Source organism: Macaca nemestrina, chromosome 2 (genome assembly GCF_043159975.1).
Source record: "Macaca nemestrina isolate mMacNem1 chromosome 2, mMacNem.hap1, whole genome shotgun sequence".
Taxonomy (NCBI): domain Eukaryota; kingdom Metazoa; phylum Chordata; class Mammalia; order Primates; family Cercopithecidae; genus Macaca; species Macaca nemestrina.
Window position 1 is genome coordinate 37,163,224 of NC_092126.1, and position 18,463 is coordinate 37,181,686.

Genomic DNA, 18,463 nt, shown 5'->3' on the forward strand with positions numbered 1-18,463 from the left:
AAGTATTTTAAATAATTATTTTTGACTTTCTTAGTATTGATGAGGTATTCTTGAGATTATTGTAATGCTAATATTGGTGAGTCACATGTAATTTAAAATTTTCTAGTCACATTAAAAAGTAAAAAGTTGAAATTAATTTTGATAACTCAATATATCAAATATTACAACAGTTACTTTACATTTTTTTAACTGTGTCTTTGAAATCTTTAACTGAATTTGTGTTTTACAGTTAAGAGCACATCTCAATTCAGATTAGCCACAGTTTAGTTGTGCAGTAGCCGCATGTGGGTGACTGCGATGGTAGTGCAACCCTAGTGTATTCTAGGCAATGAAAATTTAGAGTTTGTACTTGAGTTGATTATGTACTTTTCACTGTGCTTAAAAAAAACTGTATTTTTGTGTGACCAAAATAGTAAATCAGTGGAAGAAGGTTATGTTCTTCATTCTTCAAAACTGAGAAGTTTATTAGTATTTAGCAAATCTAGAATCACTGGTTAAAGTATACCTTGGTTTGACTATTAGTTTATTATATCAATACTGAGTTTAAGATCACAGATTTGAGTTGATAGTATTAGGTAACTCTTGCAGTATTAGGAAGATAGTGTTTTGCAATTATGTATTATCTGAGTGCCCATTTGGGCAGTGGGTTTCTAGCTGTGTTTTGCTAAGACCCAGGGCTGCTGTACAGATTAAGGGTAGGACTAAGGGACATTTCAGCAAGCTGAGCTCTAACCCTTTTCTCCTTCTCACCCTCACCCATTCTCTGCATTTATTTATTCTGCACAGGAAACCTTTCCTCTTTGAAAAAAAAGTTTATATTATATTTAAAAGTTTGGAGACAGTTCCATGCTTAGCAATTGTTCTAGTGAATCTAAACCTAAATGTTGATGTTCTTCCTTTATACCGTTGTAGGAATCTGGTTTTAAAAAAAAGGCTCTGCACTGAAATCTTGATCAGTAATTTATACAAACAGTATTTGTCTGTCTCTTCACCTCTCTTCTACCCTCTCTCTGGCTTATGGGAAGTTTTTAGCATCTACTTTATTTGACTACAGTATACAGTACAGGATTTGGACCTGTACTGCAAATAATAAAATCTTTAAATCTGCAACAGATAGACTTCCCAGAGATATTTCTACTTGTATTTCTAAAATAAAAATTGTGTGCTTTTACCTTTAGAAATATTTAGAATAAGGGAAGTTTACCTCCACAGATTATTTATATTCATCTTCAGTGTGTAGATGAAGTACCAGCCAGGATGCTGGATTAAAACTTGTAAATACTAAAAAGTTTGGAGCTAAAACCCAATATTGCTGGGATGCATAGCCTAAAACATAGTAGTCAGTAGATATATCATTGAGAGAAACCAATTTGAGATGCACTATATTTGTCTACCTCTTTTAACTCAGGAAGTGTCCAAAAACTGATGACAGAACCAATCTCTCCTCCCTTATAAGCACCTTTTCCTCCAATAAACAAAAATCCACAATTTCCCCATTTCTCTGAATTTAAAGAGCATTTTATGGTTACTTTGACTAATCTAAATATGAATGTTTATAATGTTAAAACAGAATAATTACAACATGCTCCAGGTGGCGGGGGTGGGGGGCGGAATTTAAGCTACAAATTTAGTGATTTTGAAATTCTAATTTCTAAACTTCCATCAGAAATATAATAATGCATTATAGCTCCTGTTTCCTATGTTTTAAATAGGAAATAATTCCAGCCAGGTTGCGGTTGAATTTCTGTGTAAGTAGGTAGAATACTGTAGCATCTCTTCTCCTGAGGAATCCCTTTACTTTATCCATTCTTTTCTATTTATTTATTTCTTTGAGACAGGTCCTCACTTTATCACACAGGCTGAAGCGCAGTGGTATGATCTTGGCTCACTGCAACTTCCGCTTCCTGGGTTCAAGTGATCCTCTCATGCCACCATGCTTAGGTAGTTTTTGTATTTTTTGTTTCTTTGTTTTGAGACAGCGTCTCATTCTGTCAACAGGCTGTAGTGCAGTGGCGCAATCTCGGCTCACTGCAACCTCTGACTCCCTGGTTCAAGTGATTCTACTGCCCCAGCCTCCTAAGTAGCTGGGATTACAGCCACGCGCCACCATGCCCAGCTAATTTTTGTATTTTGATGGGGTTTCACCATGTTGGCCAGGATGGTCTCGATCTTCTGACCTCGTGATCCACCTGCCTCAGCGTCCCAAAGTGCTGGGATTACAGGCGTGATCCACTGCACCTGGCCAATTTTTGATAAAGACAGGGTTTCGCCATGTTTCCAGGCTGATCTCCAACTCCTGAGCTCAAACGATCTGCCCGCCTCAGCCTCCCACAGTGTTAGGCTTACAGGCATGAGCCACCACGCCCACCCTCTCAATTCTTTCTTACCCCTTCTCAATGTATATATATTTTAGTGAGCCAGTGCTTTATGCTTCTATGGAAATAATAGTTTCATTTTAGTCTTATTCATTGATTATTTTATAATTTCCCTTTTACCTATTGATTGATAGTCTGTGTTTCTAGGCTCAGCTCGCCAATCGGAAACAGAAATTAGAGTCTGTGGAACTTTCCAGCCAATCAGAAATTCAACACTTAAGCAGTAAACTGGAGCGGGCCAATGACACTATCTGTGCCAATGAGTTGGAAATAGAGCGCCTCACCATGAGGGTCAATGACTTGGTTGGAACCAGTATGACTGTCCTGCAGGAGCAGCAGCAAAAAGAAGAAAAATTGAGGGAATCTGAAAAACTATTAGAGGTCTGTTTTAAAATCACTGTAATTGGGGGAAGCGTGTGTATGTGTGTTTTAAGAGACTGTTATTAAGCTAGAACTAGGTTCTACAATCTATACTTTCTTCCCTGCTTTATAAATGATGGATCAGATATTGATAGTTTTGTTAATATTGTGACTGTTTCATAACTTACAGTCTGACTTCCTGGCTTCTTATGAAATAGAAAAATTGTAATAATAGCTGGCTTAGAAATTTCTGGGTATTTTGCAGGTTCTGCAGGAAGAAAAAAGAATTGAAGGAAAATTACAATAATATTTGACTTTTTCACAGGCTCTGCAGGAAGAAAAGAGAGAATTAAGGGCAGCTCTTCAGTCTCAAGAAAATCTCATCCATGAGGGAAGAATGCAAAAGGAGAAGTTACAAGAAAAAGTAAAGGCAACTGACACTCAACATGCTGCAGAAGCTATAAGGTAAATTTAATCTTAAATATTATTCATCTTAGCCACTTAATGGCTAGGCATTAAGCACTAGGCTTATTTTTATTTTTATTTTATTTTCAGATAATCTCCTTCTCTTGCCCAGACTGGAGTGCAGTGGTACAATCTCAGCTCACTGCAACCTCCACCTCTCAGGTTCAAGCGATTCTCCAGCCTCAGCCTCCCAAGTAGTTGGGACTACAGGTGCACGCCACCATACCTGGCTAGTTTTTTGTATTTTTAGAGATGGCCATTCATCATGTTGGCTAGGCTGGTCTTGAACTCCTGACCTCAGGTGATCTGCCCACCTCGGCCTCGCAAAGTGTTGGGATTACAGGTGTGAGCTGCCACGCCCGTCCAAGCACTGGTTTTAATATTGCATATTCATAATTTTATGTTTGATCGTATTGTGGATTTTCTTAATTGGCTTTAACTTCTGAGTTAGGTTTTTAAAGTGTTATAAAATTTTGTGTGGTTAATTTTCTTCTGCCACCAGTTTGGGTCCCTAACAGAGACTCTCATGTTTAGAAAGTTAGAAGCCAAGGTCAGTTTGCATGCTTTGTGAAAATCCAAACATGCAGGGAATTGTTATTCACGTCTCCTGGAGGCCTCACTTTCTTGGTGGAGTAGGTCGTGATTAGTAGCTGCTTATCAATAATAGCAGCCAGCCATTGGGCTAGCCCTCTTTTTTTTTTTTTTTTTTTTGAGACGGAGTCTCACTGTGTCTCCCAGGCTGGAGTGCAGTGGCGTGATCTCGGCTCACTGCAAGCTCTGCCTCCCGGGTTCACGCCATTCTCCCGCCTCAGCCTCCCAAGTAGCTGAGACTACAGGCGCCCGCCACCACGCCCGGCTAGTTTTTTGTATTTTTAGTAGAGACGGGGTTTCACCATGTTAGCCAGGATAGTCTCGATCTCCTGACCTCGTGATCCACCCGCCTCGGCCTCCCAAAGTGCTGGGATTACAGGCTTGAGCCACCGCGCCCGGCCTGGGCTAGCCCTCTTGAGCTTGATGTAAGTCTGGTGCACATTTTTATTTTTGCCAGAATTCTCCTGTAACTTTTCAGTTTTTTTGGTACAAGGTTTCAAGTGTCACTGAAGTGATTTTGCCGTTTTGTCTTTTTCCCTTGAAAAAATAGGCCAAATCCCAGTTAAGAAGGGAGTAAATTGCTGCTTTTTTAACTTTCAGCATCTCTTGACTGTCTTTCCTCTCCCAATATTCTTTTTATAAAGCAGGAGACAAACTGAAGAGTTCCAAAGAGTTTATCAAAAATGGTTGGGAAACACAAACTAGATGTGCATTGTTTGTGTTTGCAGAGATAAAGGCCTTAACAGTCATCCTATGTCTTTCCATAGGCTACGGGAAGAATCTCTGGCAGAAAAGAAGTACACCTCTCAAGGGCAGGGGGACTTAGACAGTGTGCTCTCGCAGTTGAATTTTACCCATACTAGTGAGGAACTTCTGCAGGCAGAGGTGACTCGTCTTGAAGGCAGGTACATAATTATACACACATTTCAAAAATTTCGAGTTTTTAAAATGAATTTTTGATCATCATATTGATAAAGTAAATGAATATAATAGTCATAGTGAAAAAAATAAGATTTTTTTCTAGCATCCACAAACGGCCTGAGTTCTTATTTCTTTTTTTTTTCTTTTTTTTTTTTTGAGATGGAGTCCCACTCTTTCACCCAGGCTGGAGTGCAATGGCACGATCTCGGCTCACTGCAACCTCTGCCTCCCGGTTCAAGCGATTCTTCCTCCCCAGCCTTCCAAGTAGCTGAGATTACAGGTGTGTGCTACCACGCCTGGCTAATTTTTGTATTTTTGTAGAGACAGGGTTTCACTATGTTGGCCAGGCTGGTCTTGAACTCCTGACCTCAGGTGATCTACCCGCCTCAGCGTCCCAAAGTGCTGGGATTACAGGTGTGAGCCACCACTCCCTGCCCTAAGTTCTTATTTCATTGAGAAGACAGCAGCAATTAAAGGAGAACTTCTTAATCTTTCTGTCATCAAAACTACCAGTCTTCCCACACCTGTGTCTTTCTGCACTTCTAAGACCAACTACTCCACTTGTGTCCTTTTTCTGTAGTTATATCCTTTCTTTTCTACATCTTCAAGTTCTTTCTCTCCGCTGAATTATATCCACTGGTATAAAATATGCTATAACGTCACCCATCTGGGGGAAAAACCATCCCTTAATCCTATATCTCCGTCAAGTTACTTCCACATTTCTGTACTTCTCTTTAAGACCAAATTATTCAAAAGAATTGTCTGTACTGACTCTACTTCTTTACCTTTCACCTGTTTAGCAGCCCTTCACTTAGGTTGTCCTCCCTGCCACCTTGGAAGCAGGGTAGGAAGGGGTAACAGTTGACACATGGTGATCCTCCTTTTTGTTCTGCTGTGGTGTTGTTACTTCCTTGGGTGTTAATTGAATCCTGACTAATGCTATACCATACCCACCTAAACTCTTGTCATTGTCATACTTATAATTTTTTTTTTGGTTTTTCATACCTCTAAACTTTTTGATTGGGAAGAGTGTGATATTTTGTTTTAAACACATGACTCATGATCATTTGTACACTGGCATTTTCTGTATGTAAAAGATAAAATTACTTTTAACATGAACTGTTAACCTTTAGGCAAACAACAAGATAAATATCATTTTACACTTTTTAAGTTATCTTTAAGTAATACATTTTTTGTTTTTATATTTATTTCTGGTTTTGGAAACCAGTAAGTATTTTCTTTTATCTACATGTTAAATACACAAACATACATACACACACATATTTTCTGCTTTATTCCTTTTGGAATACTTGGAGTACTTGAGATAATCTTTGTTATCATTGAAGTATATGTGTACTCTTCCATTTGACTAAAATTAAGTTTATTATTTTTGACATTGGGACAATAATTTACATTTTTATCACAGTTTTTTTATTGATTGGCTTTTTAGTGATATTTAAATGAGTGATGTGATGTTTAAGATATTGGCTGGATATTTTTTGGACATCAAGAATGTAAATTATATAGTCCAATTTATAGGTTTCGGGATTTTGGTTTTGTTTTAAATATGGGACCTTATTTTTGTCATACAGTTTGGAATCTGTGAGTGCAACGTGTAAACAGCTGAGTCAAGAACTAATGGAAAAATACGAAGAATTAAAGAGGATGGAAGCACATAACAATGAATACAGAGCAGAGATTAAGAAGGTAAAAATATGCATACCTAGGATTGCAAAATTGTATGTGTTTATGGACTGAGCTGTGGGTTTGGAGATTATAGGGGTTATTTTTAATGAGAGAAAAATGTAGTTCAAGGGGCCACTTGATATTTAGGAGTGGAAGAGTACGTGGAATGTGCATAGGGAAAGTGCCTTCTTTCTCTGGCATCCCCCCGATGCCCAATAAATATTTTTAAGATAATTGAAGGCTGTTCCCTTTGAACTTAAAAACTTTATTTTAAACATGTTTTAATGAAAAGTTTTCTAGAAGACATACACTTAGTGCTTGCAAAAAAATATGAACTGTCATTTAATATTTTCTTATTGCCTAAACATAGTATTTATGGATTGTCTCCTGTGCTATGATGTGGTTGGTATCCTTGTCAGCTATTGAGATATGCAGAGTTGTTTGTGTCTATATATAGAGTAGCTCCTAACTGTCCTATTTGTTGTTTTGTATTTTTTGTTACTTCTTGAAGATTACTTCTAGCTCGTTTCTTCCTCTTGTTCTTTCTGTTTGTTATCCTGTGGACCAAGACACCATATGAGCAAAACTTTTAGATTCACAACTAAAAAAAAGAATGAAGGTCACAAGTACTGTCCTCTAAATAGTGTGCATGGACCCTTGATTCTGGTCCTCAGCACTTGAATAACCCATCTCTCCCTGTTTTGAGGTATAATAAATGATTGTAGATATAACCACCTGACCTTCAGTACAGATATGCAACTTGGTAAATTGCTAATTTTTCTGCAGATTTAATTCAGGAGAAATTTAATGTCTTGAGATAAGGTAAGCTTTTATTTTATTAGCTGGTAACATATTATTCTATCTAAATGCTTTCTCTTTTGGTGCTTTCTTTTCTGCTTTCTTTATAGTTGAAAGAACAGATTTTACAGGGTGAACAAAGTTACAGTTCTGCACTAGAAGGAATGAAGATGGAAATCTCCCATCTAACTCAGGAGTTACATCAGCGAGATATCTCTATTGCTTCCACCAAAGGTTCTTCCTCAGACATGGAAAAGCGACTCAAAGCAGAGATGCAAAAGGCAGAAGAAAAAGCAGTAGAGCATAAGGTGAAGCCTGAACAAAAACTTTTTTAAATTTGAAATTTGTTTTAAAGATGGAATTGATTAAAGACATAATTTTCATAATATTTAATTCAGTGAATTTTTATTAGATACCTGCTTTGAGCTGAGGGTATGCTGGTTAACAGAGAGTTTAGTGAGGGTAGTGCAGAGGTGAGAGTAGACACAGACAAGTAAAGTGACTGTATCAGTGGTGTATGATGAGAGTCACTAGAGATCACAAGCAGCCTGAATCTAGACCACTCGCTGCAAAGGCCTTCCAGAAGGTGTGATAGCAAAGCTAAGTTAGGAGCGAGCTGGGTAAGGGGAAGGAAAAGTACAGAGGTCTCTAAGAGATAGTAGAACATGCTTGCTGTGGTTGAAACTAGAGTACACGTGGGATAAGTGGAAGGTATGAGACTGGAAAGCAGGGACTGGCTGCTGAAAGGCTCTGTTAGCCACATAAAAGAGTTATACTGTGACCTTGAGGTCAGTAGGGAATGGCCACAAGCAGGAGTAAAATTCAGTGGTCTTTAAATGGAGAATAAGCAGGGAGACAGAGCACCCAGATGCTGTTACAGTGGTAAGATGGTGGCCTGAGCAGTGGGTCAGGGAGGGAGAGAGAAATGGATGAATTCTGGAGATACTGGGCTGGTAAAAATGACTGGGCATTGTATTTGATTGGCAGGGAGGGTGAGGTAGGCAGAGTTAAGGAATGGTATTCCACAGGATTTAAGCTTAGGCAACTGATGGAAAGTGATGCTCTTTAAATAAATAGAGAAAAGACAGGGATCTAGTTTGGCGAAGGATGATGAATTTGTGTGAAAAGTACACAGACTGGGGAAACTGGTGGAGAGGACTTTGGTTTAACACATTTGTTTGGAATAAAGGCTGGAATTTTGTGTGGATAATAGTCATTTCCACAGAAGGCCTGGAGTTAAAGATTAAAATCAGGATTAGGTATTTAGCTGTGGCTGTCCTTTCTTCATGGTGACATTTGAAACCCCCTGAGAGACTTAATGATTATAGTGAGAAAGCATAGCATAAAAAGAGAAGTGACTCAAACCAAACTTAGGATACTTCTCATTTAGCGTACAAAAGATGTTGGAATCAAGCTTAAAAAAAGGGAGCAGTGAGGAGGAAAATCAGATAGTTTTTGCCAAGCCAAGGAAAGAAGGAATGTTTTCTTTTTTTTTTTTTTCTTTAATTTATTATTATTATACTTTAAGTTGTAGGGTACATGTGCATAACGTGCAGGTTTGTTACATATGTATACTTGTGCCATGTTGGTGTGCTGCACCAATCACCTCGTCATTTACATCAGGTATAAATCCCAATGCAATCCCTCTCCCCTCCCCCCTCCCCATGATAGGCCCCGGTGTGTGATGTTCCCCTTCCTGAGTCCAAGTGATCTCATTGTTCAGTTCCCACCTATGAGTGAGAACATGCGGTGTTTGGTTTTCTGTTCTTGTGATAGTTTGCTAAGAATGATGGTTTCCAGCTGCATCCATGTCCCTACAAAGGACACAAACTCATCCTTTTTGATGGCTGCATAGTATTCCATGGTGTATATGTGCCACATTTTCTTAATCCAATCTGTCACTGATGGACATTTGGGTTGATTCCAAGTCTTTGCTATTGTGAATAGTGCCGCAATAAACATACGTGTGCATGTGTCTTTATAGCAGCATAATTTATAATCCTTTGGGTATATACCCAGTAATGGGATGGCTGGGTCATATGGTACATCTAGTTCTAGATCCTTGAGGAATCGCCATACTGTTTTCCATGATGGTTGAACTAGTTTACAATCCCACCAACAGTGTAAAAGTGTTCCTATTTCTCCACATCCTCTCCAGCACCTGTTGTTTCCTGACTTTTTAATGATCGCCATTCTAACTCGTGTGAGATGGTATCTCATTGTGGTTTTGATTTGCATTTCTCTGATGGCCAGTGATGATGAGCATTTTTTCATGTGTCTGTTGGCTGTATGAATGTCTTCTTTTGAGAAATGTCTGTTCATATCCTTTGCCCACTTTTTGATGGGGTTGTTTGTTTTTTTCTTGTAAATTTGTTTGAGTTCTTTGTAGGTTCTGGATATTAGCCCTTTGTCAGATGAGTAGATTGCAAAAATTTTCTCCCATTCTGTAGGTTGCCTGTTCACTCTGATGGTAGTTTCTTTTGCTGTGCAGAAGCTCTTTAGTTTAATTAGATCCCATTTGTCAATTTTGGCTTTTGCTGCTGTTGCTTTTGGTGTTTTAGACATGAAGTCTTTGCCCATGCCTATGTCCTGAATGGTACTACCTAGGTTTTCCTCTAGGATTTTTATGGTATTAGGTCTAACATTTAAGTCTCTAATCCATCTTGAATTAATTTTCGTATAAGGAGTAAGGAAAGGATCCAGTTTCAGCTTTCTACTTATGGCTAGCCAATTTTCCCAGCACCATTTATTAAATAGGGAATCCTTTCCCCATTTCTTGTTTCTCTCAGGTTTGTCAAAGATCAGATGGCTGTGGATGTGTGGTATTATTTCTGAGGACTCTGTTCTGTTCCATTGGTCTATATCTCTGTTTTGGTACCAGTACCATGCTGTTTTGGTTACTGTAGCCTTGTAGTATAGTTTGAAGTCAGGTAGCGTGATGCCTCCAGCTTTGTTCTTTTGACTTAGGATTGTCTTGGAGATGTGGGCTCTTTTTTGGTTCCATATGAACTTTAAAGCAGTTTTTTCCAATTCTGTGAAGAAACTCATTGGTAGCTTGATGGGAATGGCATTGAATCTATAAATTACCTTGGGCAGTATGGCCATTTTAACGATATTAATTCTTCCTATCCATGAGCATGGTATGTTCTTCCATTTGTTTGTGTCCTCTTTTATTTCACTGAGCAGTGGTTTGTAGTTCTCCTTGAAGAGGTCCTTTACATCCCTTGTAAGTTGGATTCCTAGGTATTTTATTCTCTTTGAAGCAATTGTGAATGGAAGTTCATTCCTGATTTGGCTCTCTGTTTGTCTGTTACTGGTGTATAAGAATGCTTGTGATTTTTGCACATTAATTTTGTATACTGAGACTTTGCTGAAGTTGCTTATCAGCTTAAGGAGATTTTGGGCTGAGACAATGGGGTTTTCTAAATATACAATCATGTCATCTGCAAAGAGGGACAATTTGATTTCTTCTTTTCCTAACTGAATACCCTTGATTTCTTTCTCTTGCCTAATTGCCCTAGCCAGAACTTCCAACACTATGTTGAATAGGAGTGGTGAGAGAGGGCATCCCTGTCTTGTGCCAGTTTTCAAAGGGAATTTTTCCAGTTTTTGCCCATTCAGTATGATATTGGCTGTGGGTTTGTCATAAATAGCTCTTATGATTTTGAGGTACGTTCCATCAATACCGAATTTATTGAGCGTTTTTAGCATGAAGGGCTGTTGAATTTTGTCAAAAGCCTTTTCTGCATCAATTGAGATAATCATGTGGTTCTTGTCTTTGGTTCTGTTTATATGCTGGATTATGTTTATTGATTTGCAAATGTTGAACCAACCTTGCATCCCAGGGATGAAGCCCACTTGATCATGGTGGATAAGCTTTTTGATGTGTTGCTGAATCCGGTTTGCCTGTATTTTATTGAGGATTTTTGCATCGATGTTCATCAGGGATATTGGTCTAAAATTCTCTTTTTTTGTTGTGTCTCTGCCAGGCTTTGGTATCAGGATGATGTTGGCCTCATAAAATGAGTTAGGGAGGATTCCCTCTTTTTCTATTGATTGGAATAGTTTCAGAAGGAATGGTACCAACTCCTCCTTGTACCTCTGGTAGAATTCAGCTGTGAATCCATCTGGTCCTGGACTTTTTTTGGTTGGTAGGCTATTAATTATTGCCTCAATTTCAGAGCCTGCTATTGGTCTATTCAGGGATTCAACTTCTTCCTGGTTTAGTCTTGGGAGAGTGTAAGTGTCCAGGAAATTATCCATTTCTTCTAGATTTTCCAGTTTATTTGCATAGAGGTGTTTATAGTATTCTCTGATGGTAGTTTGTATTTCTGTGGGGTCGGTGGTGATATCCCCTTTATCATTTTTAATTGCGTCGATTTGATTCTTCTCTCTTTTCTTCTTTATTAGTCTTGCTAGTGGTCTGTCAATTTTGTTGATCTTTTCAAAAAACCAACTCCTGGATTCATTGATTTTTTGGAGGGTTTTTTGTGTCTCTATCTCCTTCAGTTCTGCTCTGATCTTAGTTATTTCTTGCCTTCTGCTAGCTTTCGAATGTGTTTGCTCTTGCTTCTCTAGTTCTTTTAATTGTGATGTTAGAGTGTCAATTTTAGATCTTTCCTCTTTCTCTTGTGGGCATTTAGTGCTATAAATTTCCCTCTACACACTGCTTTAAATGTGTCCCAGAGATTCTGGTATGTTGTATCTTTGTTCTCATTGGTTTCAAAGAACATCTTTATTTCTGCCTTTGTTTCGTTATGTACCCAGTAGTCATTCAGGAGCAGGTTGTTCAGTTTCCATGTAGTTGAGCGGTTTTGATTGAGTTTCTTAGTCCTGAGTTTTAGTTTGATTGCACTGTGGTCTGAGAGACAGTTTGTTATAATTTCTGTTCTTGTACATTTGCTGAGGAGTGCTTTACTTCCAATTACGTGGTCAATTTTGGAGTAAGTACGATGTGGTGCTGAGAAGAATGTATATTCTGTTGATTTGGGGTGGAGAGTTCTATAGATGTCTATTAGGTCTGCTTGCTGCAGAGATGAGTTCAATTCCTGGATATCCTTGTTAACTTTCTGTCTCGTTGATCTGTCTAATGTTGACAGTGGAGTGTTGAAGTCTCCCATTATTATTGTATGGGAGTCTAAGTCTCTTTGTAAGTCTCTAAGGACTTGCTTTATGAATCTGGGTGCTCCTGTATTGGGTGCATATATATTTAGGATAGTTAGCTCTTCCTGTTGAATTGATCCCTTTACCATTATGTAATGGCCTTCTTTGTCTCTTTTGATCTTTGATGGTTTAAAGTCTGTTTTATCAGAGACAAGTATTGCAACCCCCGCTTTTTTTTGTTCTCCATTTGCTTGGTAAATCTTCCTCCATCCCTTTATTTTGAGCCTATGTATGTCTCTGCGTGTTAGATGGGTCTCCTGAATACAGCAGACTGATGGGTCTTGACTCTTTATCCAGTTTGCCAGTCTGTGTCTTTTAATTGGAGCATTTAGTCCATTTACATTTAAGGTTAAGATTGTTATGTGTGAACTTGATCCTGCCATTATGATATTAACTGGTTATTTTGCTCATTAGTTGATGCAGTTTCTTCCTAGCCTCGATGGTCTTTACATTTTGGCATGTTTTTGCAATGGCTGGTACCGTTTGTTCCTTTCCATGTTGAGTGCTTCCTTCAGGGTCTCTTGTAAGGCAGGCCTAGTGGTGACAAAATCTCTAAGCATTTGCTTATCTGTAAAGGATTTTATTTCTCCTTCACTTATGAAACTTAGTTTGGCTGGATATGAAATTCTGGGTTTAAAATTCTTTTCTTTAAGAACGTTGAATATTGGCCCCCACTCTCTTGTGGCTTGTAGAGTTTCTGCCAAGAGATCTGCTGTTAGTCTGATGGGCTTCCCTTTGTGGGTAACCCGACCTTTCTCTCTGGCTGCCCTTAAGATTTTTTCCTTCATTTCAACTTTGGTGAATCTGGCAATTATGTGTCTTGGAGTTGCTCTTCTCGAGGAGTATCTTTGTGGCGTTCTCTGTATTTCCTGGATTTGAATGTTGGCCTGCCCTACTAGGTTGGGGAAGTTCTCCTGGATGATATCCTGAAGAGTGTTTTCCAACTTGGTTCCATTTTCCCCCTCACTTTCAGGCACCCCAATCAGACGTAGATTTGGTCTTTTTACATAATCCCATACTTCTTGCAGGCTTTGTTCATTTCTTTTTCTTCTTTTTTCTTTTGGTTTCTCTTCTCACTTCATTTCATTCATTTGATCCTCAATCGCTGATACTCTTTCTTCCAGTTGATCGAGTCGGTTACTGAAGCTTGTGCATTTGTCACGTATTTCTCGTGTCATGGTTTTCATCTCTTTCATTTCGTTTAGGACCTTCTCTGCATTAATTACTCTAGCCATCAATTCTTCCACTTTTTTTTCAAGATTTTTAGTTTCTTCGTGCTGGGTACGTAATTCCTCCTTTAGCTCTGAGAAATTTGATGGACTGAAGCCTTCTTCTCTCATCTCGTCAAAGTCATTCTCCGTCCAGCTTTGATCCGTTGCTGGCGATGAGCTGCGCTCCTTTGCCGGGGGAGATGCGCTCTTATTTTTTGAATTTCCAGCTTTTCTGCCCTGCTTTTTCCCCATCTTTGTGGTTTTATCTGCCTCTGGTCTTTGATGATGGTGATGTACTGATGGGGTTTTGGTGTAGGTGTCCTTCCTGTTTGATAGTTTTCCTTCTAACTGTCAGGACCCTCAGCTATAGGTCTGTTGGAGATTGCTTGAGGTCCACTCCAGACCCTGTTTGCCTGGGTGTCAGCAGCAGAGGCTGCAGAAGATAGAATATTTCTGAACAGCGATTGTACCTGTCTGATTCTTGCTTTGGAAGCTTCCTCTCAGGGGTGTACTCCACCCTGTGAGGTGTGGGGTGTCAGACTGCCCCTAGTGGGGGATGTCTCCCAGTTAGGCTACTCAGGGGTCAGGGACCCACTTGAGCAGGGAGTCTGTCCCTTCTCAGATCTCAACCTCCGTGTTGGGAGATCCACTGCTCTCTTCAAAGCTGTCAGACAGAGTCGTTTGCGTCTGCAGAGGTTTCTGCCAAGTTTGTTATTGTTTACTGTGCCCTGTCCCCAGAGGTGGAGTCTACAGAGACAGGCAGGTTTCCTTGAGCTGCTGTGAGCTCCACCCAGTTCGAGCTTCCCAGCGGCTTTGTTTACCTACTTAAGCCTCAGCAATGGCGGGCGCCCCTCCCCCAGCCTCGCTGCTGCCTTGCGGGTAGATCACAGACTGCTGTGCTAGCAATGAGGGAGGCTCCGTGGGTGTGGGACCCTCCCGGCCAGGTGTGGGATATGATCTCCTGGTGTGCCTGTTTGCTTAAAGCGCAGTATTGGGGTGGGAGTTACCCGATTTTCCAGGTGTTGTGTGTCTCAGTTCCCCTGGCTAGGAAAAGGGATTCCCTTCCCCCTTGCGCTTCCCAGGTGAGGCAATGCCTCACCCTGCTTCAGCTCTCGCTGGTCGGGCTGCATCAGCTGACCAGCACCGATCGTCCGGCACTCCCCAGTGAGATGAACCCAGTACCTCGGTTGAAAATGCAGAAATCACTGGTCTTCTGTGTCGCTCGCACTGGGAGTTGGAGACTGGAGCTGTTCCTATTCGGCCATCTTGCTCCGCCCCGGAATATTTTCTTTTTTTGAGACGGAGTCTCGCTCTGTCACCCAGGCTGGAGTGCAGTGGCGTGATCTCGGCTCACTGCGAGCTCCGCCCCCAGGGTTCACGCCATTCTCCTGCCTCAGCCTCCCGAGTAGCTGGTACTACAGGTGCCAGCCACCACTCCCGGCTAATTTTTTTTTTGTATTTTTAGTAGAGACGGAGTTTCACCATATTAGCCAGGATGTTCTCGATCTCCTGACCTCGTGATCCGCCCGTCTTGGCCTCCCAAAGTGCTGGGATTATAGGCGTGAGCCACCGCGCCCGGCCAGAAGGAATGTTTTCAAATGGGAATGGTTAAGCACAAAAGCTAAGGGGAATGAGAACTGAAAATAAGTTATTTTTTTGTGAATAAAGTACAATTCTATGTGATGTTGCAGGTAGAAGCCAAGTTGGAGGAGTCCAACACAGGAGAATGGGTAGGGATTTAAGGGATTTACCAGTGAATTGAAACTTTGCTGCTTTGTCACCTGATTTATCCTATTAGAATGATATCTTCATCCCATTCATGTTCATTCACCTTAATAACACCTTATAAATCTTTCTAGAAAGTCCATATATATATATATATATGTATATTTATATATGTTTATATATAAATGAAGAATATGACTTAGCCTAATGAAAATTCCATGTGGAAAATTTTGTAAGATGCATTTGATTTACATATTATATTTATTTTTTTCTGCTTTCCCCTTTTCAGGAGATTTTGGATCAGCTGGAGTCACTCAAATTAGAAAATCGTCATCTTTCTGAAATGGTGATGAAATTCGAATTGGGTTTACATGAGGTACATAAATAGAAACTTAAGTTTTTCTACTATCCATGCCTTAAAAAAATTACTTTGTAAATATTAACATTTTAAACAGAGTTAAGATCAACTTAGTCCTTTTGCAGAAATTTTCTCAAGGAAAGGAAGGCAAAATGCTGGAAGTGAGCAAAATATGACTCTCCACTCCAGCAGCAGAAAGGGTTTTTGTTTATTTGTTTGTTTTTTTGAGACGGGGTTTTGCTCTTGTTACCCAGGCTGGAGTGCAATGGCGTGATCTTGGCTCAACTTTCACCTTCCGGGTTCAAGCGATGCTCCTGCCTTAGCCTCCTGAGTAACTGGGATTACAGGCAAGCTCCACCACACCCGGCTGATTTTGTATTTTCAGTAGAGACGGGGTTTCTCCATATTGGTCAGGCTGGTCTCGAACTCCCGACCTCAGGTGATCTGCCTGCCTCAGCCTCCCAAAGTGCTGGGATTACAGGCGTGAGCCACCATGCCCGGCCACGAAGGTTTTTTTTATATTATGTATGTGATAAAATATACCTACAGTCTGTGTTCTTAGTTGGAAGAATGTATATGAAGGACTTAGCATAGTACCTGGCACTTAGTAAGTATGTAATACATGCTAGATGGTGGTATTTTTATTATTATTGTTAATGATTATTATGTTTATGTTATCTTTTTAGAAAGTATATTGTCTTTAAAATAATTTAGCTTTAATTTTTTTTCTGCAAGATATTCACATCGTAAAATATTTTAGAATCTTTTATATTCACGGACTTTTAGTAGGTGCTGTAATGAACACAGGATGAATAAGATAGCATTCTTGCCTTTAAGAGAGATTTTGGATCAGCTGCAATCACTCAAATTACTCTAGCCTTTAGGAGACTAGAGTAATCTAGTAGCAAGGGTAAGAAATGCATACAAGCTTCTGTGAAACTGGAGAGAACATGATTAGCCAACAGTGAGTTACAGTATAGATGCTCTTTTAACTGTTTTGTTACAAAGGTCCTATAATTTGTGAAATGACTCATCTATTCTGACCCATCTTTTCTGGGTATAGGTCAGATGTCTGAAAATTGTATAAATGCTTTTTTCCTGCATTTCCAGAGAGTATTCCTCCAAAAAGATATATAATTCAAAGGTGCTCCCTGTTTGCCCTGAAAAGTTCTAATTTCACAATCCAGGATTGTGGATACTGGGGTGGAAGAATGTGCAAAAGACTATTGTAGAGTACCTTATTTCAACTGGAAAAACGGGGGACTATTTTTGTAATCTTTCAGAAGGGTAAGATTCTCCAAACATCATGAAGCCATAGAGGATTTTACAACATAAAAATGTGAAGTTTCTGGAAGGTAAAAGGCCCTATTAAAAAAGGCTAATAGGGAGAAAACAATTTATAATCAGACAAAAGATTAATGTAAATTATTAATACATAAAAATTCCCTACAAAGATAATAAGGAAAAGATAATCCAGTAGAAAAATAGGCAAAGGATATAAATAGATACCTCACAGAATTAATATAAATATCTGGTAAACAAAGAAAACTGTTCAACCTCTCTAATAAAGCAAAATAAATAGACATTCTTTTACTAATTGGTTTGATATTAACCTTTAAAAACTAATATATAGCCAATGTTAGAAAGATGTAAGGAAACAGACTGATTGCACTGTCAATGAGAAAGTGAATTGATATGGCCTTTCTAGAGGACAGCTTAGCAATATCCATCAAATGCGTAAATATGTATAGCCTCTAAATTCCTGGGTCATGTGTGTTTCTGATTTTGATAGTCATTGCTGAATTGTTTTCAGAATGGTGTTATCTTTTTACATTCCCTTAGAAACCATTCTCTAGGAGCAAATGTGCATAAAATGGTCATTGCAGTATTGTTTGCAATGTCCAAAATTTTGAAATAAACTAAATGTTTATTTCAGTGGTTAATTTGTGATTTTATGACTATTACGCTGTCATGGAAGGTGGCAGGTGAAAACACTCATCTGATCTTGCTGTATCCTCAAATCCCTCTAAAACTATCATGAAAGGATTTATTTTTAAAGCACAAATCCACAAGATTGGGAATAATAGGAGAGGAGACAATAGCTAAACATTTTATAAGGGGGAAGATGGGAAGGAAGGAAGGGAGGGAGGGAACTTGATATCCCCTAATAAAGCCAATATTAAGCTCGTAGTGGAGAACTCTTAAGAACTAAACTGATTTACACCACAGAATTCTATAAAGGCTTAGGTTTCGGCAGTACTTGATTGAGAGACTCTTATGCAGTGATTATCTGTTCATATTTAAGAATTGAGAACTCTTGGGGAACTTTAGCCAGACCATGACCAGAGATGCTGTTCAGCTTAATGTCTCCTGAAACTTCCAGCTGTCAATAATAGTGGTAATACTGTTCTTTCTTTACACAGCTAGATGTGTGCTTGCTACTCAGTTTTCATATTACCTTTCATATTCATTTATCTATAGTAATTGTTTATAAAATAATAACAGAAATTTTTAAAACATACCTGAACAAAGGTAAGCATCATCATTTTTTAATAAGTATGTTTAATGACATCAGACATCAAACTGGTGAAAACCGTGTCAGCAGTTTAAGCTTTCTCTAGTTTTGAAATTACATACAGTGTGAATATGTTGTACATATTATGAAGAATAATTATTAGAAAGTGCCCTTTTGCATTTTACCATGTAGAAAGCTGAAGTTACTTGTACAAATGAATGTTTGGGTTAAATGTCTATTTTAATAAATTACCTAATTATCTTAGTAACGAAAGCAACAGCTCTGATAAAATACG

At 39.0% G+C, this 18,463-nt stretch overlaps 1 protein-coding gene across 31 annotated transcripts in view; it reads left to right on the top strand.

Annotated features, from left to right (window-relative positions):
• Positions 1–18,463, top strand: part of LOC105469894 (centrosomal protein 63) — a 135,730-nt gene that overhangs the window by 57,929 nt on the left and 59,338 nt on the right. For 19 of the 31 annotated variants that reach the window (XM_011721478.3, XM_024789154.2, XM_024789157.2 and 16 more), the window contains 6 exons: positions 2,523–2,756; positions 3,061–3,200; positions 4,559–4,696; positions 6,305–6,419; positions 7,307–7,504; positions 15,585–15,671. In XM_011721478.3, coding sequence (XP_011719780.3) covers positions 2,523–2,756; positions 3,061–3,200; positions 4,559–4,696; positions 6,305–6,419; positions 7,307–7,504; positions 15,585–15,671 — 912 coding nt within the window. The remainder of the gene's footprint in view (positions 1–2,522; positions 2,757–3,060; positions 3,201–4,558; positions 4,697–6,304; positions 6,420–7,306; positions 7,505–15,584; positions 15,672–18,463) is intronic. The other 12 variants (XR_003015449.2, XM_024789159.2, XM_024789151.2 and 9 more) reach the window with 1 other exon arrangement.